A 27,223-nucleotide genomic window follows, 5' to 3' on the forward strand; every position below is an offset into this window, starting at 1 on the left:
AATATCGCGAGAGCTCGACAGCGCCATCGGCGAACTGAGCCGGAATCTCGCGTCATTTGAGAAGGGATTGCGCCGACGTCATCTGAACCTTGACGCTCTTCTAGAGATTTGATTTATATAAAAATTTATTTTAGATAATTGTTTTTTCTCACATTTTTGTTTGTTGTGATTTGTATATGTTTGTACAAATTGTGTACGCTTCTGTACTATAATACTATATAACAAGATTTATTTTTTGTAAATTATTCATCTTTATTTTGTATTAATTCTTATTTATGTTAAAACATAATTCAGTTGTATAAATATATATTTATTTGTTTGTTTGTTATCTGTGTATGAATATTATTGATTGTTTTGTAAAGTATTTGTCTGCATTTTGTTTAAAGGAGTTATATTTTTATAAAATAGAAATATATATATATAATAGTATTTTTTAAATATGCATAATTTGTTCTTTATTAAGTCTGGATTGAATTTTGATTAATTCTAAGAAAGTTTATTTGGCAGTAAATTGTGAATACATTAATATCCACAAGAGGGCGACAAACACCGAAAAAAATATTAATAAAGTTTACATTGCATTTCAAAGGAAAGGAACATAATAGTGTGAATAACATAAGAGTCCCAGTTTACCCTAATTCACTCCTACAGATTAATGAGTGAACCAGAAAATATAAGGTCCAATTTTACACTAAATCTTTAAAATACAATTACATGCAACAAACATATTATTCTAAACAGTAAAAGCTCAAAGGGGCATCATGAGAGGAGAAGGCGGAAGATGTGTGCGTCAAATTATCTTCAACTTCTTAACAGAAAAGTTCATTAAACCATGTTTATAACATGTGCCTTATTAGTGAGAAAAATTAAACACAAAAAGCCTAATGAGCGAAAACCTCGGTTTCACATTTGCACTGTGATAGATTTCACATAACATTTCGCTTCAGGCCAACAGTCTATACATTATCCCACTGAATGAGCTGATGGCAACGGCCTAATAATTCTGACTGAGAAGGAGTCATTAAAATGATATATTTGGCAACAAAACACGACTTTCTTAGGGTTCGTAATAAATCTGGCCTAAACATAATCCCTCACAAAAGATCCTAATGTACATCCAGTTTAGAAATAATAACCTGTAATGGAAGGTCAATTCGTGACACCATCTGTGACTCATTTTGAGGAAAACATGAGGGTTTAATGACATCATCATCCGACACACATAGTGATTATTGTGATAGTGATATGACAGCTGTTACACACGAAACATTAAAAGTGATAATTTGTCGTATTCTAGTCTAGAGAACCATTTTCCATCAGAAAAAGCTCTTCTGCATTAGAAAGGTTGTGTGGACGTTAAAGGTTCTTTATGGAACATTTTATGGACCTTTATTTTCAAGTATATACTGTAGATCTCAGTTGTTACTGTATACCACTCTGCACACTAATGCATACACACACTACAAGTATGTACTTGATCAAGGTTAAGTACCGTACATCAGGGTTATTAAGATCGGCTCATGTTTTATATGTGTATTTATATATCATCCTTCATGTTAAATTACGTAGGTTGAAAATGAATCACAGCTGCTGCTGTTAATCTAAAAGAGTTTTCTGTGGACATGAATCGGCCAACATCAAAGTTGAAGAAGTATGAGTGAGACGCTTGTAAAATTCTGAATGATATTTATTATATCTTCATAGATAAATAGAACAGCCTATTATCTGCAGATGCTGACGGACGATCAGGCAATATGTGTGTTTGTCGTAAAAACAACAACAAAAGATCTAAACGTAGTATTATGAATCAGCTGAATATAATGATAATAACACAGATAATAATATTTGATCATTCGATTTCCTTTACATATCAGCGGTCGTTGTGCTTTGATATGATGCTGACAAATATGTCGCTGCAAGACAAAAGTCAAATAAACAATCAACAGCTCACGTTCATGAGCAGAATTCAAATGATGACAGAAAACAGCAGTCGAACCAGACGACTGAACCACCCACGCACACACCCACGCACACACACACATGCACACACACACACACGCACACACACACCTTCATCCAAACACATGTATGTGTGCACAGATAAATCTAAACACATGTGCACATACACACCTTCACAGACCCCAAAACACACATACGTGCAAACATCTTTACACAAAGAATGTGTTAATGTGCATGCACACAACATATAAACTTTCACACAATTTCACACAAATGAACACACACACAAATACACATACATGCAAACATCTTCACCCAAACACACACAAATGAATGTGCACACACACAAAACAAATAAACTTTCACACAATCATACACAAATGAACACACACATATGTCCAAACATCTTCACCCAAACACACACAAATGAATGCACACACACAGAACAAATAAAGTTTCACACAATCATACACAAATGAACACACACATACGTGCAAATATCTTCACCCAAACACACACAAATGAATGCACACACACAGAACAAATAAAGTTTCACACAATCATACACAAATGAACACCCACATACGTGCAAACATCTTCATCCAAACACACACAAATGAATGTGGCACACACACACAACAAATAAAGTTTCACACAATCATTCACAAATGTACACCCACATACGTGCAAACATCTTCACCCAAACACACACAAATGAATGTGCACACACACAAAACAAATAAACTTTCACACAATCATTCACAAATGTACACCCACATACGTGCAAACATCTTCACCCAAACACACACAAATGAATGTGCACACACACAAAACAAATAAACTTTCACACAATCATACACAACTGAACACACACATACATGCAAATATCTTCACCCAAACACACACAAATGAATGTGCACACACACACAACAAATAAACTTTAACAAAATCATACACAAATGAACACACACATAGGTGCAAATATCTTCACCCACACACACACAAATGAATGTGCACACACACAACAAATAAACTTTCACACAATCATAAACAAATGAACACGCACATACGTGCAAACATCTTCACCCAAACACACACAAATGAATGTGCACACACACACAACAAATAAACTTTCACACAATCATTCACAAATGTACACCCACATACGTGCAAACATCTTCACCCAAACACACACACATGAATGTGCACACACACACAACAAATAAACTTTCACACAATCATACACAACTGAACACACCCACACACACACACACACACACACATATGTACGTGCAAACATCTTCACCCAAACACACACAAATGAATGTGCGCGCATACACAACAAATAAACTTTCAAACAATTACACATAAATGAAGGTGCGCACACACACCTGTTTAGTATACCTTTGTTTGGAAACACACTCAGTACACACTTAACAAATCTGTCTCTCAGATGTATCATTCAATGTCAATAAAATCTATTTCAACATTCTAAGAACATAAATGAGATTTGTAAACATTCGCACATCCTTCTACATCAGATACATTTTTACAATTTAGATGCTGCTCATATGTTGATATTATGCAAGTCCAAGTTTGTCTCCAAATAAAACAACCAAGAGAGAAAACTGAAGAGCTTATTCTCGTTGTGTTTCAACTGTATTTTCTTCTAAAGACTCTTCATATATGGTGTTGTTGTCTCATCATGTTACAGTCATTTAGAGAAATTGTATCCACACACGCAAACTCAATTATGGCGTCTTCTTAAGCCTGTTTATAATGGTGGCAAACTGGCGATATTAATAATAATGATGATGAAATGTTGATCAAAATAAAACCATGCACAGGACGATCAGCATGCATTTACAGGATGAAATCAGAACGGCTGAATCTGAACTCTCCATTCAGAAGATTTACATTCTCATGAGATACTGAATGAGTGAGACTATCATGAGGCTACATACAGTGAGTTAAGCGCTATATTTATCTACTGATCTACGTAAGCCGCTGATCTGAGAACAGTTTAGAACAGTCGCTATGTACACAAAGGCATCAGGGTCCAGCTGTGAGAGGCTGATTCGATGTCCGAGTCACGATACAAGAAAGTCCTCGTCAGAAGATCCACCGTCACGAGGCTTCCGGGAGTTTTGAGGCAGTATTTCCTTTGCAGGTTCCGCGAAAAAGTTTGGCACATTTTCATGTGAATATATACGCAGAATTGGTTACGTGTTTTTCTTCCCGTGTTGTTCGGTTCCGCGTGTTTTGTAATGGTCGTGATGGGTCTGTGATGCTCTGATGTTCTGATCTCCATCACACGGACGCTCTTGTGTTTCTCAACAGGTGAAGTCTTCGAAGTTACCCTGACCGGGATGATGAGGTAGCATGTTGCCTGTGTAAGTCGATGGGGTACGAAGGTTGTCACAGGGAGCCTGAAAAAAAGGATAAATAGATCTAGATCTATAGATATAGATGTATAGATTGAGATCAATGGATAGACAGACGAACATAAATGATGGATATATGTACTGCATGTATAAATACAGAATTGATATACTGTAGATGTATAGATATAGACACATAGATAGATACAGATGTATAGATATAGATGTATAGATGTATACAAATCAACTGTATGTATATATATATAGATGTATAGAGATTTTAGACGGAAATAGAAATATCAATATAGAATTATGGATACGGCCATATATACAAGAATGGATATTGATGGATACGGATATATAGATAAATACATATGTTAAGATTTAGATGTATAGATAGAGATAAATGATATAGAATTATGGATATAGAAATAGACACAAAGATAGATAGAGATGTATAGGTATTGACATATAGATTGAGATTGATAGATAGACAGACAAATATAAAATTGTGTGTAAACTGTGTATATATATATAAATACAAACTTATATAGATATATAGGATATAGATAGATACAGATGTATAGATATAGACGTATACAAATAGATAGAGATTGATGATACAGAATTATAGTTGTATATCAATAGATGTTTAGATAGATAAATAGATGTTTAAGGATAGATACTGATGTATAGATTTGGAGGCATTTATAAGGACAGATAGATGGATGTATATCTATTTTGGAATAAAAAAACAAATACATACGCGCAATTTTATGTTTGTCTACAAAACTCATTTTAAGTAAACACAATCAGATCAAAATGTTTGTTATTCAAGAGAAACATTTCACTGGAGTGACTTTTAAAGAGTAGTGTTTACACACAGTAATATTAGGTTTTAGTGCATATACACAGACAGTGGTGTGATAGTTACTAACGTGATGCTTTACATCGTCCAGGCTGAGAACAGCTCCTCTCTCGTTGTTATTGGCCCTCTGCTTTTTGTTCTTGCAGCGACAAAATTTAAACTTGATCACCTGAGAAGAGACAAAACAAAGCCACATCTGAGACAAACCCCTAAACATGGTTGTTTTTTCAACTCAAGTTAAAACACACACTGTGAATGAACATTTCTCAACCTGACTGTGTGAAACAAGCAGAGACAGACAGAAACAATACATTATAACAGAGCGGGGAATTTTCTCCAGTTAGTCCCACGGGAGGCGCTCAACTCGTGCTTCAGGATGATACATGGCTTGTTATTGTCTAACAGCTGTCATGTTTAAGTCAACCGGCTAACAAACACACGAGCTGAAACTGACAGTATTTCTGCTTCGCTTCTGTTGCTGGATCTGACAGTTTGATCCATCTGTGTGTCCTCATCTCACCCAACGCACAACTTCCATTTATCAACATTACACTGAATCGATGCAGCTATTTATATTTTCCCATAAACATGGATTTCTGGGAAAAGACATTCAGACCTGTAAACCACGTTTTCCTGGAAGTGTTTGGTTTGGAGAGATGAATCAATATAAGAGCGTGTTCACACTGCACCGTATAAAACAGACGTCACTTCACTTCTGCTTGTATAATACACACATGTTATGAAACAGACACTAATAAGGCATCTATGTATCTGTGTATATATATATATATATATATATATATATATGTGTATATCTATGTATATGTGTGAACAGGGCAGAGGTGTTTGTGTGGACTCAGGACTTCTTTTAACATTCATTAAAGGAGCGGTTATGAATAAAAGAGACAGTCCACTAGCAGCTGAAGAAAACAGATAAGACAAAACAGTTCTCGCTGTCTCAGCGTTCTGCTCCAGTTATACATCACACATTCATAAAATGAACACACTGATAGTTTCTTCTGCAGACTGCTGATATTTCACAGACTCCCTATATTCTCATCACACCCAACGACTTAATACTAGAGATGTAGAGGAAAAAAAGGTATCCACCGATACAGATTATTCAGAGTGATATATGCTGATGCTAATACTGATTCTGGAGATAGAATTATATTTCTTATCTTTCTTAATGTTATTAAATCATATAAAGAAAATTGATTGAAGATCTTCCGATATATCGGCATTGGGCAATAAAAGCAGTTTTTGATCAAGGCCGATATATCCTGTCAATCAAAAGAGGACAAGAAAATACAAGGAATTTGTGCTCTGTATATACTGTAGAAAATCACCAGTTTGATGTTCAATATTAATTATAATTATATTAATAACATTTAGAAAGTTAGGAAATATTCATTCAATCATCAGAATCGAAAATGTATCCACCGATACCGATTATTCAGAGTAATATCTGCTGATATTTATACTGATTCTGGAGACAATTTATATATCTTAAATTTCATAATGTTCATATAAAGAAAATTTATCAGAGATGCACCGATATATCGGCCCAATAATCGGTAACGCTCAATAAAAGCAGTTTTTGATCATGGCCGATATATCCTGTCAATCAAAATTGGACAAGATAATACAATGAATTTGTGCTCTGTATATAGAAAATGTTAAGAAACATCATCAGCTTAATGTTCAAAGTTAATAGTCATTATATTAATAAAAATCAGAAAGTTAAGTAACATTCATTCAACCTTCAGAATCGATAACGACAGATTATAATCACCTATCGGTGTAGACATTTTGTATCGGTGCATCCATACTATTATTATTGATCATCAAACTGGTGATGTTTCTTAACATTTTCTATGTACACAGCACAAATTCATTGTATTGTAAAATCACTTATCAACCGATACCAATTGTTGGCCGATATATCGGTGCACATCTAGTTAAAACAGAAGAAAACATAAAAATGTACTAAACAATATGTGTAATTTCACTTTATTCTCAAGAAGATTATCTGCAAAAGCAGATTCTGTTTGGTACTAAACACACACAAAAAACACTTTTCAAGATTCTACAACGCCTGTACGAACTTATATGCAAATATCGAAAGTACCAAATATTGTCAAAAAGCCGAAAGCTACTGCAATAAAACTTCATAATTCATATTGGCTGGAGGAGAATGAGGCGTATGGATGAGAAATAAAGATGTTAATGACTGATGCCCGCGCACACAAATCATCACTTTCTAACGCCTGAAGCTTCTCATCTAAACAAACCCAATCGAGTCACACACAACTGCTGTTATCCCACAGTCCTGAAACACAATGTTCTCAATCAACACGTCATTTGATTTCTTTCACTTTAGGGTATTCATATATCAGAAGAAATCAAACCCTGAGCGAAGCTTTGAAGGGTGATAATACATTTACACTGGGAGAATTCCAGAATACTGATCTGAGATCTGAAGATCTTACCTCATACAGATAGTCAAAGAGCTCCAGTACGGTGAGGATACTCGCACCAATGAACAATCCCATCTGTCCACCGATGTCACCTGAAACAAACCATACGAAGAACAAATGACTCGAAAGGATTCAGCAGCAAATCGGTCTGGATTTGAACAGTTCAGTTCACTCACCCAGAAGACCGGCCAACTCGTACGCTGCCTTCTGCTCGATGGTCTCGTAGTTCAGAGCCTCAAAGAAGATGTCCAGAACCAAGATGTTGTCTCTAAAGGACAGAAGAAAGATGAGTGAATGTTTGGTGTGAATCTCTTAAGTTCTGCATCATGTAGTTAACGTATTAAAATCACAATCTAAGACATTCATCATACAGGTATGGTTTCAGTAAGGAATAATTATCTCTCTTTATTGTGTACAGATGGAGTGTGAAAGTCGCGGTTTTGTCCTGGATGAATGTATGATTAAGAGTGTGATGAAGCTGAAGATGACATCAGCGGTTATTTCACGTGCGTGCAAACACAGGAATAATGTTTCTCTAAACGACTAGTGATGAAAGACTGATGTCAAGTGAATGAGAAAACAGTATCTATCTCCTGTGAAACTCGTATCTGCTTTAGAAACACGGCTAGAAACACAAGCCGGGTGTGATTCACTTCCATATTTAAGAATCTTTTCGCATAAAACAATAGAAAATCAGTCAATGAGGTAAGAAAAATGGACAAATTCAAAGAGAAAACAGGACTATTCTTCTTATGACGGATGGTTTTTCTTTTTCTTTTTTTATGTAAGAATAACATCACTTAACGTTTTTCAGAAAACAAGACTCAATATTAACATTTTGCATGATTTACAAACGTTTTGATATTTGTACAGGAAAGCTAGAGAAAACTACTCAGAAATGCTTTTTTTTGGTTTTGTTTTGCTATGTAAATGTTCAATGATCTTGTAAACAGTCAGCAGTTATACACAAACACTCTTTGCTCTTTCTTGTTTAAGTGTGAAACTCAATGAGGCTGTTGTTGTTGTAGATATTTTCTGACATACTCCGTGTTTGTCAGTTCAGTGATGTGTTGCGAGCTTGTGGTGTTGGTTGAGGTTTGAGGGCAGATGAAAGATCAGCTTCATTACTGTTGAGCTGTTAAACAACTGAAGTGAAACAAGCATCACCAAACACACAAACACAAACTCCACCTCGCTGTTGATGTTAAAGTGGAGATGGTGTTCTAGTGGGTTAAACCACTGAACTGGTAATCAAAAGGTTGCTGATTTGATCCCAGCAGCCACCACCAGTGTGTCCTTGAGCAAGACACTTTACTCCATGTTGCTCCAGGTGGATAGTCCCTGTAATAAGTGCACTGTAAATCGCTTTGGATAAAAGCGTCTGCCAAATGACTAAATGTAAATGTTAAAGAACATCAGAACATCCAAATCATTCAGTCCTCACCAAATGTCACGTGACAAGTTCTTATTGATAACAACAACACAGCTAAAACCCAATGTTACATCAATATTAACATTTAACAATGGAAAAACATCACCTCTGAAAGAACTTTTCTTTTTGGCTGACGTCATAACGCCCCAAAACTGTAAAATTATTCGAACTATTGGCTAGATTAAATATGGACAAACCCAACTGTTGGTTTAATCGCATCTAAAAAATGTCCATATTTGAGACAACAATGGGTTGTAACCACTCACCCTAGGCTCATTTTAACCCAACGGTTGGGACTGTCCAAATCTCCAACCTAATTTCCTTTAAGCCCCAGTAGATTCCCACTTTTCTCATTAAATATCTTGTTTCTCTCACACAGTAGAGCAATACTAAACTAAATCAAGTTGTGACAGTGTTTCACACAATCTTTAAACAAGCCCAAAACCCTTAAGGGGGTGTATGGAGTCCAATGTGAATTCAACGTGGGCCGAGAAGCCAAAACCAAGTATCCAATCAACTTGCTTGTTGCACTTGCTCATGACACTATATCCAACATTTACGTTTGTGATCCCGGCCACAAAACCAGTCAGAAGTAGTAATAATAGCCAAAAATACACTGTATGGGTCAAAATGATCAATTTTCCCTTTATGCCAAAAATCAAAAGGATATTAAGTAAAGATCATGTTCAATTAAGATATTTGGTCAATTCCACCGCAAATATAAAAAAACGTTCTTTTAAGTCTGACTCCTAACCCAAAATCACGAACAAAAATAGTCGGTAATGTACAAATCTCAATTTACAAAACTTGACCCTTATGTCAGGCTTTGTGTTCCACGTTCACATTTAGCGACAAAAGAAAACAGGCAAACATTGAGTCAGATACTCACGCGATGTACTGCTCGGTTTTGTTGTACTTCTTTGCCAGATATTTAGCGGAGGCTTTGCTGGGGATCTTGACGAAAGAAAGCTCTTTGCTGTATCGAGTGCTGTTACAGGGCGTTTCGCACACGCAGTACGTGTTGTCTCTCTCCACCAGAAAATCTACAGACCACCAAAAACACTTTAATAACGTTCTGAAGTGAAGACAATAGCACAGTTCAGCCAATCAAAATGCATTTCAATTTCACATAATTCATTGGTGTGCATGCTTATATAGATTTCGCAACATTTAGCGTTCATAACGCAAACACGGCATTGGGTGAATTAACCCTTTCGGGTGAAAACCGTCTGTGTGAGGAAGTGAAATGAACAGTGAGGTGGAGCAGCAGATGATGATGAAATGTTTCGCGGGGTCATAAATCAAGCTGTCCCATCATGACCTGAGGTTCAGACGTGTGGAATGAGGAGCGGATGAGATGGAGAGGAATGATGGGAGTTTTCTCTCACCTAGAGCCGGATCGGCGCACTCTTTATACTGCTCCGGTGTGCAGTACGGAGCGTCTCCTGAAGAGAGAGACGAACAGAAAAACATCTCTGTGACTTCACTTCTAACGGTATAGAACGCTTCAAAATAAAAATTTGGCTTGCTTTCTTAATTGACACTATTTTCATCACAATCACAATTTTATTCCCAATCCTCATGACCGTTCAGATGTTTAGCTTGAACTTTTAATACCGTTATGTTCATTTCCATCAACCGTCAGTCTCATTCCTGTAATGCATTACATTAACTGTAGGCATTGTTACATGATTTGGACTGAACATTTCATTAATAGGACATTGTGTCTGGACAAGAGGATTTTTTATTGCATTACTCTAATGAGATTCAAGTGAACGAAACATCCTCGAACGTAAAAGGGTCCTCAAAACTCATTACGGTAATGAGAAATGAGCTTCATTGTCATTAGAATAATGCCACAAGGCCACAAATCTCAATGCTGCGCTTTTATTCACATGTTGCAGGTTCACGCATGAAGAGAAGACCTGGTTTGTAAAACAGAAGGTGTGAGCGAGCGAGTGAGGAACACAATGTTCTATGTTTTGGTGAGAGAGAACGGACAGCGTCTGTCCGGTAATTAAAGTGTGTGTCTGTCCATCACGATGCTCTAATCTGCTCTCAACCTCCTTATAAAAACTAACAAGCTCTTTAAATTCATTACATTCATTCAGCACTGCAGAGAGAGAGAGAGAGAGAGAGACTGCATTCATCTACACATTAAGAATTTTCTTACTCTTATTGTTCTTCATAATGTTACAATTTAATTTTTATATTTAAAAATTGTATTATATTTATATTACATTTTGATTATTTTGTTTATATTTTATTTTACTCCAATAGCACATTATAGTTTGTTGTTATTGTGATTGGCAATATTATAACTAAACACAACCATGCTAATAAAAACTAACATTAAATTGAATGAGAGAGAGCGAGAGAGACTTTCTCAATGGTTGTAATTCATTTTCTCTGTCGTGTTAATGCTGTCGTGTTAATGCCAATGCAAAATTGACTTTTGTGATGCCAATAAAGGTTTTTGAATTTAATGACTATTATTAAACTGATTTACTTACTTATACTCCTGTTGCTCCTGGTGCAAATATGACTCAAGACACTGATGTCACGATTTTTGTGTGCGGCACATTTCTTTTTTCATTTATTTAAAACAAATGTATGATAGAAAAAGCTCTTAAATATAAACAATTTAAGACTTAACCCCTTTTCAGATGGGACTAGTCTTGTAAACCAGGGGTTTTCCAACGGGGGTCTGAGGACCCCCAGGGGGGCTTAAAGATTTTTTATCTTTTAAGCAAAATGTATCGCGATTCATTTAAAGGTGCGATGAAGTGGTATTGTTAAACGTTTTCTACTGTTATATGTGGTCTACTTATGATGTTCAGGTAGTTTTTACATCCAAAAACATCAAAATCAATTAGTAATAGGCTTTCTACACAGGTTTTGAGGCCAGCCCTGCAAACGCTCGGTTTTAATGGGCGTGCCGCATTAAAGAAACTTGGAAGTAAACACCCACTGCTTTGATTGGATAACAGTTTGCGTAGTTGAAGCCTTCTGTGAATTTGGTTAGAGACGTAACGTTAGGTTACACATTAGCACCATTCACAGTTTTCACACGGCATCAGTATTATCTGGAGACCTCCTGTGATTCATAAATCCCCACATCAGAATTTCATCTGACGCATTCGCACGGGAAGATTTTACTCAAATCGACTGACTTATTTCCCAGATCTGATGAAGGCTTTGCGTATAGTTTGTATAGCCTATAGTTGTATTGCGTTTAATGATATATGACCGTACCTTTCAGCATTTGAGACCAGTGATCGCGAACCAGAATGATCACCGTCTCATATGTTACGAGAGTTTCCATGATAAACAAACAAACGGGAAACTCCAGGTAACTTATGGATATCACCAAGCACCCAAAATAATACCAAAACACTTCAAAACAGTCTCCATTATTCACAAACTGTGGATAAAACCTTGAAAAATGATATATGAGCTCACCAAATCACATAGATGGCGATTCGCACGGGCTTAAGATCACAGACAACCTCTGCAATTAACACAAATGACTAGAGGTCCCCAGGTAATACTCATCTCGTGAGAATAGTTTTCAGGACACATCAAGCGATCTCTAACTAAGCAATAGTGACGCATAGTACAACTTTTTTTACTCACATAAGATTGCTGCACCATTCCTATCGGCACTGCTTTTTACTTTTAAACTCTCCATAAATTCAGTGTCGACCTGTGCCTTGTTCACGAAGGAATCTTTGGAGAAATTAAACTAAGAAACGCTCCTTGTTTTTCCCACATGAGCTGGAACATCTTTTAAAATAAACTTTAACGCCGCATTACTTATGTCGGAATCTGAAGGAAGGTTTAATATTTAGCAAACTTTAACGGCATTTTTGTTTATTGCTCGCTCTATCTGGTTCGGGGCAAGAGAAGTAGTCATTGATATTTTTCTGTGTTCAACATATCAATGTTGTCATAGATATGTGCATTCCAGAACCTGGCGCTCACAAGGCCTGGTGTCAATAACAGATGTAATCTCAGTAACAAGGGCGTTTTTAGTTCTGACACATACAGGATGTTCGCATGAATACTATTCCCTCTTACATAACAAAAGCACGGGTTAAAAATGTGATTTTAATTAATTGCATCTTTAACATCACAACCTACTTGTATCATCACATATTACACGTGATTTTTACCCGCTCCCGGTGAATCGTCCGTGTAAACATATTTAATATAAGAAATATGTTTAATTCTTATGTCAAAAAGCCATCTTAAAAAGCCATGTTAAATAATCGACAACACACCACAGAAGTAGAAACCTCAAGCATGAATGCATCTCATGAGAGAAACACAAGAGCCCAGAAGCAGCTCACATTAGAGATTATAACTGTGAAGTGTGCGTGTGTGTGTGTACCGGGCATGTGCACCATGCGGCAGTTGCAGTTCTCCACCAGATAACGCGTCTCGCAGTCAATGCGGCAGGCCGTAATGCTGTACGAGCTGTAGAAATCTGAATCCATAGCTGATGATTTACAGTCGCCCCACGGCGGAGGAAGAAACGTCAACTACAACACAAACACACACAGTGAATAAACAGTGATATATTTCACATTCTCTCATGCATCAATTCATGCGTGCGTGTGTGTGTGTGTGTGTGTGCGTATCGCCCACACACACACAGTCTGTGTATGAATTTGGAGAATCAAAGAAATCTCTCGTCTTTAGATGTAGTCTCCCTTGAGCTGAAGACACATCACTATCAGCATCGCACAAACATCACATAACACTATAACACATCACATAAATGTCAACTGTGACTTTCAATGTATCCCACAATGCCACTGATAAACTTTAATAACCCTTAAAGAAATATAGCCGCATCAGAATCAATACACCCCAAAAAATGACTCTGTCATGATATCAGATCCACTTTGAGTGTGAAATATAACCAGAGCATCATTCTCTCATCAAACTCAAAATAAATGTTAAATAAATCTTTTCAACTTTTATGTTCTGTATAAGAATGTCACGCGGGTTCCTTTAGTATCCAAAGAACTGCCAACATAGGCGACCTGAAAATACGTCTCTTGTAGACAGCTCACTTGACTTTGTACAAAACCAACCGCGAGTATTTGTTTTCCCAGTTGAGTCTCACAAAAACACATTTAGATCATATTTTAGCCAATTTTTGAACAAAAATATGAAATATAGTTTAAATAAAGTACTATTAAGATGTATTGCTTCTAATTTTGCATCAGTCTCATTATTCTCATTGTTGCAATGGAATGTTTTTGTTTTGGTTCACATTTTGACTTATAGAAATGAGCACAGTCTGTGAAAAGTCTGTATGCCAAAACATAACCATATATTTTTTTACATCCACTTTAATTTTTTCCCGTAAAATTAGGTTTTCCCTGTTTTCTTGTATATCTGAAGTTTTTCTGTAATTTTTACCGTATTTCAAAAATACATAAAAAATCTGTAAAAAACAGTTAATTACGTACAATTAAATTGCCCTGTTTTCTTGTAAATCTGCAGTTTTTCTGTAGTTTTTAAGTTTTTTTTACAGTATTTAAAAAATAAATGAAAAATCTGTAAAAAAACGTATACATTATATAAAATTAAAGTTTTTACATTGTACATGGAAAATCTGTAAAAAATAACAGGAACTGTCTGTAAAATTACGTTTTTACAATGTACATAGATTGTATGTAATTCATACTTTACAATTTAAACAATTTATTATTTATTCTACATGACACTAGTGAGAATTTTCCACATTAGACTCATGACAATGTCAAAATTATCTTTTTGATTTTGGGTGATATACGATCTGATTTCATTTGCTGAGTCGTTTATGTTTTGTGTGTATAGTATTTTAAGTAATAATCATTTTGTGCACATCACATCACATTATGATCATTTCTTTATAGTTTTGCATGCAGTGTGTGGTTGGTTGGGTGGATGGGTGTGTACCCTCTGTTCCTGACAGGACACGAACGTCTGGAATCCGGGAGCCACACCGAATCCCAGCTGATCGATGAAGGGCGGCTCGTCCTGCGTGTGGAGCTGAACTTTAATCCCGGCCTCGAATGACGTTTCGTCTGCAGAGACAAAAACACGGATGCTCATTACAGGTCGCTATGGTTTTAATGGTATTCTGTTCTCTGAATACAGCTCAGGTCATCAAACTCTTAAAAAGTAAAGGTGCTTAAAAGGTTTTTCACAGCGATGAAATAGAAGAACCTTTTTTAAGAGTGCATGAGATCTTTCCACCTAAAAGTTAACTTTCCGAGTCTGAAACTCTGTTGAATAAATGTGTCATATTTGACAGAGAGAAGCGGCTGTTATCCTGAAGCTCTCTCTCTTTCTGGACGACTGAGCAAACACGCTCGAGTGCATTAACACAGATTTCAGTCTGTATTTGACATCAGCCCGGCATCATTTTAACACCTTAAATCACAACACATTACTGTCCTGACACGCTGCCAGACGCGACACTCTTCCACTGCACGCTCGACTCTCAACGGAGCCCAAATGAAACCCCAAAACCCCATTGTATGAACACAAAACCAGCGAGACATTTCTCAAAATATCGCCTTTTGTGTTCCACTGAAGAACGATTCAGGTGTAAGTTTTATCTGTGGTTGAAGACGGACGGGACACAACGAGCTCATAAATAAATCTGCTATACGAGTTTATGAGCAGATCATCACCGGTTCAGAGAAAGATTGAGGTCACAGTTTGACAGCATCATTCATCATCATCATCTCGCCAACAGTCTGAGGATTTAATGCACTTCATGACAAACTGCGCTGTGACCTGATTTCAATTGTAAGAATGACAGGAATAAATTCTCGAGGTGTCTTCATGTGCATCCGACAGGTGCACACATAGAAATGGAGACTTATCACTGGTCAAATATAAGATGCGTTTTATTTATAAAAATAAAAATGTTAATCGTTTTTATATGGCTGTGTCTCGAATTTATTTGATCACTATTCCAAGCACACGCCCCAGTGAAGCAGACACTTCTTATCTGAGGCTAAACACATCACCTGCACATCTCTTCAGGAAAACACAGCGGCTGTTGAAATGAGACGGGTGCGCCGGGGTCTCTCGTTCAATTACAGACCTGTGACATGTCACGTGATGCGGTCTGCAGCTGTAATGCGCTCGTCTATCTGTCTGCATCTCACAACTAATTGAACTTTACAGGAAAGGTCAGCGTGTTTCTCCTCGCAGCATCTCGACCTTCAAAACAGCCGGCCTTGACTGCTGATGTTGCTTACGGCGCTCTTGCGTATGTTTGTGTGTTTTTTTTAATCTGGAGTGTTAATATCTTGGATGGGATATTCTCATTTCTTGGCCCTTAACTGCATTTATGGAAGAGGGAGGAATGTAAAGGAATTTGGCAACTGTTGCATAGCAAACTTTTCAAAAAGTTATTTTCGAATGCATTTTTTTGCAGTGGTCTCATTAAACAAACAAAATAACAGAGTCGCTTGGAAATTAATAAGATCCTTTTTATTCAAATTAAACAACTAAAACAAAATTCATAAAAATTACAAAAGGCAAATTGGAATCACTACAAACTAAAACTGAAAAAAGAAAAATGTAAATAAATTATAATAAAAATGCAATTTGAATCAGAGAAAAAATCTATAAAAAATTATTGAGAAAAAAATGGATCCATGAAAACTAACGAAAAAAAATCTATAAAAATCATAAATATACATTTTAGAAAGATGAAAAAAAAACTTAATTGTGAAAAAATCGAATGGATATAGGGTAATGTAATTTTTGTTTATATCTCTGTAAAGCTTAAAGTGAACAAAACATACTGGAAAAAAAAAAGAAAGAAAAATAAACAATTGAAAAAAACTAAAGAAAAAAAAAACTAGAAAAATGAGAAAATAGAACCCAGAAAAAGATTGACTGTGAAAAAAAAGAATTTGGGGTAAAAAATGGATTTCATAGTGTCATATAAATAATTTGTTTATATTTCTGTAAAGATTAAAGTGAATAAAACATTCACAGATTATATGTCACATCTATATTTTAATCATTAATGAAAAGTAAACTTATAAAGGTAAATAAAAACAACAATTGAGCGTGTTATGTGTGTTGACGCTTGTAAGAGCATCATGTTGTGATTATCTGGATTTGCATGTAATCCGTCACGGCGGTGAGCTGTACATCATTATAAATGTTAATATCTCACTCTCAGTGACTTCAGTTTACCCTGTTTAATATTATTCAGACTAAAAGCCAATTTAACAACCAGAAATTGACATTAAACTGTACTCATAAGCAGCTTACATCCTCAGGGTTTTATGTAAATGTGCGCAGACGGATGGGTGGACGGGAATCATTTCATCACATTTCTCTTGAGAATGGTCTCGGCAGGAAAGTAAAACCACAGATGTTATGTGTGAAGATCTCAGCTGGTCGTTCAAACGCTCGGTTTAATCGCGCAGGAGGAATTTGAGCTCGCAGTATGCATGAGGAGAACCATCGGCGATTGTTTTTCGCAATTTAACCTTCAAATCTTAGAGGTTTTTAACAACTCTTGGTGTGAAGAAGCTGATCAGAAATATCGGAGAATATACTGAGGTCTCATATACTCAGACTTCATCGAAGATGAGTCAATAGAGAAACAATGGAGAGGTTAGTGAGACTCACCGGTCTCGCCCCACACGGGCAGGTACTCGTCCTGTTGGATGTCCAGCATCAACTCCAGGCCGTTCCCCATCCCGCCCTTCATAGTGATCAACAGATCCCGGCCGTCTTGACCGGAGTTAAATGTGTAGCATTTTCCATAGCGGGTGAAGATCTGTCGAAACAAGAACAGATACGATTCATGTCTTGTCACGAAAATATTAAATACAGTTTTGCATCTCAGTCCCAAGTCACGATTTTCATCACATCTGAAAAATCTAATCTGAGTTATTTATGTTATTTATAAGGTACGCAGACCTCTGGCATAAATCATGACACAAAGATTATTCTGAATGAAATCTTGTTTTTTCCAGGGTTTGATGAATAAGCGCACGTGTGAACGACTCATCTCATTTCTCTTAATTGAATCTGATCTAATGGAGGTGTAATCAGATCACAGACAGCAGGAGAGAGATGCGTACCGCCGCTCCGGAACACGATTACCATCACGGACAAATGAGAAACTTCAGACCGGAGGAAATGAAACGGGACAACTCTTCACTGAGCTTGTAAGGCGATAAGAAAACGGCAGATCTCCAGAGAATCAAAGCTTACAGAAAACAGACACGTCTCACAGATTTCTCGAAAAACTCATTTCTCTCTGAGATATCTGTGATGGTTTTAGGCTCGTGTGCTGTAAAAACACACAGACGAGTGGAATACATTAACATGCAGAGCTTATATGAACACGATTCATATATCTGTACATGACTTAATGTCAACAAACACTTCTGTGCATGTGAAATATGTCAACAAATAGCGTGACCAGTAAGAGCAGCGTGTTACATAAAAACAACAAAAACAGTATTGGAAAAATATAACAAAAAACTATACATATAGTATAAATACAATATTACTTGTAACAAATAAATTAAATAACATATATAAAACATATAATAAGAAATAGAAATAAATAATTCTCATAATTATTTATAAAATGTAAAAAAAATTGTATAAAAATTTAATTACAGTATTAATAAAACCTGCTTATAAAACATAAGTATATAAAATAATTTCTTATAGAAAATTTAAGAAGAATTAAAGAATCATCAATAAAACAATATTAAATTAAAATACATTATTTGTATTATTTATATATTATAATTATCATTCCTATTAACTATTTATATATAAATAATAGTATTTATAAAATATTATTTATCGAAACAAACTTGCTAATAAATATGCTAATAACAATTACAGAAAATATTTGTTGAGATTTCATATAAAATAATTTATAAAAACCTGCTTATATCAAAGAATAACTTTGTTTTAATTTAAACAATTACTTGTAGAAACCAAGAAAACATACTTACATGAAATAAAATAATAATTCTCATTTATATATATTTTTTCTATATAAACATATTATACATATTTTTTATATATTGATAACATTAATTATTTATTAAAAAAAGTTATTAACAGGATTACTTATAAAACATATATGAAATAATTACTTTAAGAAATTAAATAATTAAAACAATTATATTTAAAACAAATTAATTATAGAATTAAAACAAAAATATTGAATATAAAAACTTAAAAACAGAAGACAAACCAACAACATCATTTTAATGCAACATCCTTATTTCTTGCATCTATTAAATGTAGATTTATCTTACTGTTTAATACAGGTTTGGTTTAAAATGATTTCTGTGATTAAAAACCTAGTTTAAAATATTTCTATTAAATCTTGAGCTATATGTTGAATCCGGTCAGAAGGCTGAACATATTGAGCCATAATATATTCAGCCATACGCAACCTGAAATCCTCCAGAGATCTGCTCCTGATGAGATAACAACATGTAAAACATCCAGCAAACAGAATCAAGGTTGTTGCCAAGACGTGAGCGAGTTGCTGTGGTAACGGTGGTGAATGGGAAAGCGTTTGGTTCGGGTTCGGTTGACCTTGTGTGGCAGGAGAGTCGACAGAAGCAGAAGCGCTGTAGAGACTTCATCTCACAATGAACGAAGACATTAAACTACTGTGTGAATCACGGAGAAAGAACAAACCTTCAGAAAACATTCACAAAAACCAATCACAAACTGTCGGGGACACGCCGCATGCGTCTGAATATATTCTGTTATATTCAAGTATGGAATTGAATCATTGTTTACGTCCTCATGAGAAAAAAAACCAAGATGACATCTCAAATATTTCTTCTTGACATTTATAAGTATAAATGGAGAGCAAACAGTAACTTCTGAGCATGAACATCTCCTCTGTGTCTGAATGATATTTGTGTCAATTGTAAAATAGATTTCAATGCTTGATTTTTGTCTAAGGAATGTATTGGAAGACATCTCAAGTCGTGATGAGCTAGAGAAACATCTCCAGCAGGACAAACTCGATCAATAATTCATTATTCATTTCTGCCTTTTTGTAATGGTACTTAATGACAAATGAAGCCACTTGAAAAGTTTGTGAGGGAGCCCAGTCTAAAAGCTCTTTACAGTCCCAGCGGGTCTTCATCGGTTTTCGCATCTGATCACAGAGAAGCGTGTCGACTCATTCTCAATGCAAATCATGATCACATACGCTTAAAAACTGAACGAATGCTCTTGTAGACGGAAAGATCAAAATACAGCTGTGATTTACAGTCTGCAATGTGATAGAGTTGTGCTTTTAGTATTTTAACGTCCGTCTCGAATTTAACCAGTCCAAAAAAGGGAAGTCATGATATCATGTGTAAATGGTTATCATAAGCGAAACAATACACCATACCGGTATTATTGCAATATCTTTAAAAAAAAAATGAATTGCACTGTATACTGCTGTAGTGAGGCAGAAAGAGAGAGAGTTGTAACCAATGTAGCTCTTATGGCAAAAGTTTAAACAAGTGTTGAATTATTTACATATATGTAAAATTAACACGGTCTCGATAATTGTAGTATTTGATGTCACGGTTATCGCTAAAGACGGTGACACCCCTAGTAAAAATAAATCTTCCTTCATGTTACATTTACCAATATTGAGTCGGTTTTAGGGCTGTGTGATATAAACGAAAAATGCGATAGCATGCTAAATAAAACTATATTCGATATGATATTTATTTTCTTAAAATCTATTTAAATTGTTAAAGAATATATAGAAAAAATGATTTAAGCTTGGGGCTGCACGGAATTAACGAAAAATGTGATTTACAATAATTTGCTAAATAATTTGATTTATAAAATAATGGTTCACGTTTGCAAAATATATATTAAAAAAATAAAAAATGATTTAACCAACATACATATTTGACATTATTTCTGGTTATTGATCATCTTCCACAAAAGTCTCTCTGCAATCTGCATCAACCTAAACTTTATAGTCTATAGACCACTTTGCAGGATCTGAACACTGGTCCAGAAGCACTTCCGGTTTCAGTTGTATTTTTTTAAATCTGACATATACCATAAAATTGAAACTTTAAGATATGCATTAAACTATTTGATTCGGTTAAAAACATTCTGTCAGTTACGTTTTGTTCAACCATTGTGTAGTGTTAAAAAACTGAAACAGGAAGTTATTTTAGACCGGCTTGGGATCGGCTTTGTTTACATCTTCCAAAGTGATCTATACGTAACTTTTTGAATTTTTATAATAATTCAGTTCTTGCAAAATATTGCTATATAATACTGGAATATGCACATCTGTGATATAAATTTTTTTGATTTTTGCGGCAGAAAAGTGTCCTGTGTGCCGGAATGAAAGTAAAGAAAAAAGATTTTGGAGATTGCATGGTTTGATTCTATCTCGCTGTTTTTGTGACCTGAAACACCAGAACCAAGTCTGCATCTCCGCAAAAGCAATTCACTGTTTACATTTGCATCAGAGACAGAAGTAAAGACGACACGTCACTTTTAACTTTCGCTTTAATGTGGGAGTTTGCATATCTCCGGTGTCCCCCGAGCGTGACTGATATACCCATCAGTACCCATCAAGATCAAGACGATGACAGACGGCCCTTCTGATATGAATTATTCACTGAGATCTGAACGACGACCGGCTGAGGGCCGTCCGGGTACTAACACAAACTCCGCGCGGACGAAGCTGTATGTTAAAACTGTCACAGAGCTTCATAACTCACTCTTCGGTTTGGAAAACAAAATTAAATGTATGTCTCTCTTGAGAAAAAGAGTCTGTCAGTAGAGTTTGAGAAGAGATCTCAACAATGTGTCAAACTGAGCTCAGATTTGCAAGGTCTGCAATCAAAAGTGAAGATCTCAATATGAACTCAAACATTTCTCATCAAATTTAATGAAATCCAGATTATTTTACCTCTACAATCTACATTCATTTTACACCTCCATGCTCTACATGTTTACACAATTAGGCCATGTTCACACTTGACTTCTTTTCTGACATTGCTAGTGTCTGTCTTACATGGAATAAACTGTGTTTTCAAAAAACTCCAGAGCGCTGTTTTAAAACGCCAGCACCAGCTTTTTCTGCAGCTCAGAGCATCTTTTGAGGTTGAAAAAAAGTTGAAAAATTCTCAAAAAAAACAAAACAAGTCAAGCACCTTTCTCAGCTAACCAATGACAGAGAGCTGTCATTTTCATTACAAAATGCAAGGAACGTGATTGGTCGAGAAGGCTCAAGCTTGAAAAAAAATACGAAGCGTACGACGGAGGAACGTTTTTTATAAATGTAAATTTAATTTTCACTTTCAATAACTTTTGATTGCATTTCTAGCGAGAAATTAGTATTGTAGTTTTTAAATATGTATTTGGTTATTGCAAAGGCGCTCTCTGTTTATAATTCAAATAGAAAGTTATCTTTGAACATTAAGGGATGCTCTTTGTAACCACAATGCCATAGTCATCTTTTTCTTGTCAAGAGAGAACTCAAATGTGAACACAGCCTTACACACTTGATTATGTTTTTCTTTTAAAATATGCAAATCATCTGTATAAAGTCAGCTAATGAAGTCAGATGTTATTTCTTACTGAAGCGAATTTGTGTTTTTTGTTTGGGGGTTTGGCGGTCCCGGTGTGACAGTGATCGATACCGGCACAAAGACAGGCCACATGATGTTCCTCAAAAATCAATAACTCTTCCTCCATTGGCTGCCCGTCGGCCACATCGACAGCAGACTCTGTGATGAGATAACACGGTCAATTTAAGAGCTACGGTTGTGCTAAAGAGGGTCAAGATTTCTCTGTCAGGGGTCTCTGGTGGACAGAGTCTTGTCAATCTCTCTCTCTGGTGGGTCTCAGCATCAGGACCAGTAAGATCCTCATCGATTATCAATATGATCCAGTACTGCAGTGAGATTTGGGAACGTACACTGATATACACAAATGCACACACACACACACACACACACATTTAAACAAGTACACACCTAAACACTAACACACACACACACAAAAAAACACAAACAAGTAGACATATACAAAATACACACACATACAAAATATCTTTAAACAAGTACACACAAACAAACAAGTGCACACATACACAAATATTTCTGTTTCCCAGCACCCACAGAAAATACACCCTTTGAATGAATAAAATAAAGAAAATATTTAAATATTTGTATGCAAGCTAAATACAAAAACAGCAGTGAGAATTTAATTTTGTAATTGGTTGATTTCAGATAAATATCAAGTCGAAGGAACTAAATGGGAGAGGAGATACATGTATATACAATTTAGTAATAATGTTCACAATGATGCATCACAGTGATCTCTTGCTTCAAATCCTAAACCCACCCAAGAATAAAATCCCCGAAGTAACTCTGCTTAAACCACATGTGTGATGCTGCCACACCACCCTTCTTCTCCCATAACATCTCACCAACTCCATCAACAATCACAACGAGCCACATGTGAAATGATACACATGCCCACGACTCAAGAAGCCGATATCTCTGACTGCAGTTAACTCCACACGCGTCCCATACCGACCACAGCGCTCGCTGAAGCACAGCTCATGAAAATGAATCTCCTGCTAGAGACTGAAGAAAAGCAGAGAGTCGGAGAGCCGGGAGGCTGATAAATACAGACTTCTTCAAGCTCCACTGACGCCTCAGTGCTGAGAGTAAAAACACACGTGCGCGCTGTTTCCATCACATACAAACAGAACAGGGAAAGAAAACCACATTTCAACATATGAGCGACAAACACATCAGTGCTGCCGGCAATGAAATCACAGAATAAAAAACAGATATATTCATAGGCACTGCCCTCTTAAAACGACAGATCATAATTTTAACACAGAAAGCAACGCACCGCGTGCATTAAGCACCGAGCCAAATGGCTGTACACGCAAGGAGACTGCAGATGGGCTCGCAGAGGGCCTCGAGACACAATATATCATGATTGATATCCCTGGAGTCACATCATTGAGTGCCCTGTAAGACACCGTATTTGTTTACCGCATGACAAACGTAATTACACAAATAAAATGACCTTACAAACAACCAACAGAACGCTGTTCTCAATATGTTTGACTCTGAGGAACCCCAACTGTTCTCGACAATACTCCAAGGCCCCATTGCACACATTTAAAATTAAAATGAGAATTTAAGATTAAAAATCCATATAAAAATGGAAAAATAGTAAGAAATTTCTTGTATTTTGGTAAAATGTGTTTCAATGCTGATTTGGCCTAATTTTAAATGATTAGTCATCTTGAGGCCCCCCTTGGAAGTCAGCTGGGCCCCCCATGTGGCCATATCTATTATAAAAGCGTTCAGTTTCTAGCAGAGACCAATTGATTCGTTTTATAAGATGCCAGTTTAAAGTCACAAGGGGCAGGGATTACTTTTATGCTGAATGTTTTAGCGTCTTTGACTTTTATTAATTTGACTTTTATTAATTTAACCAAATTTCTTCATAAATATCTTCTTGCAAAAGCAATGCCACCGACATCTTGGAAGTACTGGGGGACTGGAGGTAAATTAACAGCAATTTCATTTTTGGGTAAACTAACGAATTAAGGAATAAAAAATACAATTAAAAAGACAATATCCCCTTTTAATTAAATAGACTGAAAAGCCACAAATACTGGATGCAATATTCTCATGCATGTTTTAAAAAACAGTATGACCTATAAGTAACGGCAACAAAAACAGAATAAAATGCAAAAAATATCAGAAATGCAACATAACAGAAGAAATGAGCATATTGTAAAAACTGGCCCGCATCCTATTTATACTTGTGGAATGTGGTGCTCAAAGAGTAGTTGAAGACCCTTGTACTAGAACATACACTCTTAAAAAGTGCTTTAAAGGTTATTACATGCCATAGAGAACCCTTAAAGAACCCTTAACATTTTCACAAAAGGTTCTTTGAGGTAAAAGAAAAAGATGGTTCTTTAAAGAACCCTTGGCTGAATGGTTCTTTGTTGAACCAAAATGTTTCTTCTGTCATAGCCAGAGACCATTATTTTTAAGAGTGTACCTTGAATACTTTCATTTTTAATATTTAGTATTTTAGTGTTCATGTCTAGGAGAAAAAACTGAGACATAATATAGAACCAACTGATTTTTCTTTCATGGGGAACTCATAAAATTTGAAATTCCTATTCATAATTCAAATACATACTTCATCAAGACTCAAACCCATGACCTTTGGGGTGCTGACACAATAGGCCTACACTAAATCTTCAATTAATAAAATGATTTCTTACCCAAATGAATCATGCTTTTGTATTTGTTTACTACACTTTTACTTCAATACCACCAGGTTCATTATCGTAAAGAACTCGAACCCTACTCGACGCGTCGCTGTCCACACACTTACGGTGCTGAAGTTGCGCGGTCCGCACATCTGGCCTTGAAAGCGGCAGTAAATCAGCATCTCCTCCAGCTGATGCCCCAGACGGTCCAGTAACTGCCTCATAGATGGCTGAGACTCACGCGGAGGGGGCAGAAAGTGGTTAAAGTCCAGTACGCGCGATAACGGCGACCAGAGCGACGCGTTCCCGCTCCCCGCGAGCGCCTCCCGGACACCGGCGACCACCTGCCGGTTCTTCCCGAGGATCCCGAGCCACGTGCCAGCGCTGAAGATGTCCGGCTTCTGCATGCGTCGCGGCAGGACGAGGTTCTGGTTGCAGATGGTGACGGCGGGGAACACGAGGCGCTTGGCGTAAACCATATGCGCTTTCGTGTACACCGGCGACGAGAGCAGGTACCGGACCCGGTTCGAGGACCAGGTGAAGAGGAGCGCCAACGCCGTTAGAAACGCAAGCAGCCACGCGACCCTGCGCGGGTACGAGCCGACGAGGAAGACGTGCCTGAGTCCGTGGAACGTCGTGTGCTTCAAAAAGAGCTTTCCCGCTTCTTTTAAAGAACCCTCCGCGCACGGGGTCGCTTTCGGCGCGCACATTTTGGAGAGCGTCGGACACCGCGTTAGCTCCCGAGGACGCCCGTTAACGCGCGCGTGGGTGAATACGCATCGCGCAAGTGTGCTCCTGTGGGCGTTTTACGCGCGGGTTCATCGAAATTGACTGAAATGTGAAGCTGTCGTGAAAACGACGGAAATATAGCTGTCTCGTGTTTGTCCTCTCAGGCAATGTCCCAAAACGCAAGGTTTTGCGGGACGCGTCATTTCACTCCGTTTTGCCCTCCCGTATCATTCAGGTCAATCTGTTGCGCGCTTCAGAAAGTTCCGTCTTCTCACGTGCTGTGGAAGAGATTCTCCGGCGAGTGCGCGCAACCTTCTGGTACCCGTGCGCGCTCTCCTCCTCTGTGCGCGAGCTCATCCCTCTGCTGTCTTTCACTCATCTTTCAATGTAAAACTCAATAATAACTCCTTTTTATCACTACTTCATACTGAAACTCCCTTATGTGTTTTGTTTTAGTGACTTTCCTACGGTTTCAAAATGTGACAATTTATGATTAAGAATAAGCACCGCGTCATGTATCAACGTTAGACTTTATATTAAACATCTTATTCGGCATTATTCGTTAGTAGTCGATCATTTTAAAAAGATAGGTGTACAATCTGACCACACAAGTGAAAACGGAGTTTGTTTATGAGCTCTCAGTGAATAGCGCGCGTCTATTATGCCTGTAGACGAGTGTCATCAGCGCACGTGACGTCAGCACACGTTCATTCTGACCTTTACACTGAAACGAAGTACAAACACTTCACAGTGATTTTAAGTGCTTCATTTAGTCCGGTAATTACACATCCTCTCTCTCTCTCTCTCTCTCTCTCTCTCTGCCTCATATAAGTGGACATATTCTGAAGCTTATTAGTCAGGTAAAGCGGTCATGAGGCCCGCCCGTCACACCCTATTTACCTTTAATAATGTGCTTTTTTAAGTCTGGCAAGGATGAAACCTCACAACGGATTCCATTAAATCTGTAAATAAGAGGACAGCACTGACCTATTTAAAACATCTGACAAGAAAGAAGATTTGTTCAGACCCCTCCGATAGAAGTCCCCAAATGAGTTGTTT

At 36.7% G+C, this 27,223-nt stretch overlaps 1 protein-coding gene across 4 annotated transcripts in view; it reads right to left on the minus strand.

Annotated features, from left to right (window-relative positions):
• Positions 1-1,710: 1,710 nt before the first annotated feature.
• The window catches only part of asic1b (acid-sensing (proton-gated) ion channel 1b), a 120,771-nt gene continuing 95,258 nt past the window's right edge, over positions 1,711-27,223 (minus strand). For 2 of the 4 annotated variants that reach the window (XM_056758195.1, XM_056758192.1), the window contains 9 exons: positions 17,785-17,935; positions 15,076-15,203; positions 13,514-13,664; positions 10,509-10,565; positions 10,010-10,163; positions 7,865-7,956; positions 7,701-7,780; positions 5,279-5,377; positions 1,711-4,388 (listed from right to left, as the gene is read on the minus strand). In XM_056758195.1, the coding sequence (XP_056614173.1) occupies positions 4,293-4,388; positions 5,279-5,377; positions 7,701-7,780; positions 7,865-7,956; positions 10,010-10,163; positions 10,509-10,565; positions 13,514-13,664; positions 15,076-15,203; positions 17,785-17,935 (1,008 nt within the window). In that variant the 3' untranslated portion in view covers positions 1,711-4,292. Of the gene's footprint in view, positions 4,389-5,278; positions 5,378-7,700; positions 7,781-7,864; positions 7,957-10,009; positions 10,164-10,508; positions 10,566-13,513; positions 13,665-15,075; positions 15,204-17,784; positions 17,936-25,560; positions 26,273-27,223 lie in introns of those variants that run through there. The other 2 variants (XM_056758194.1, XM_056758193.1) reach the window with 2 other exon arrangements.

Source organism: Triplophysa dalaica, chromosome 10, assembly GCF_015846415.1.
Source record: "Triplophysa dalaica isolate WHDGS20190420 chromosome 10, ASM1584641v1, whole genome shotgun sequence".
NCBI classification, from domain to species: Eukaryota; Metazoa; Chordata; class Actinopteri; order Cypriniformes; family Nemacheilidae; genus Triplophysa; species Triplophysa dalaica.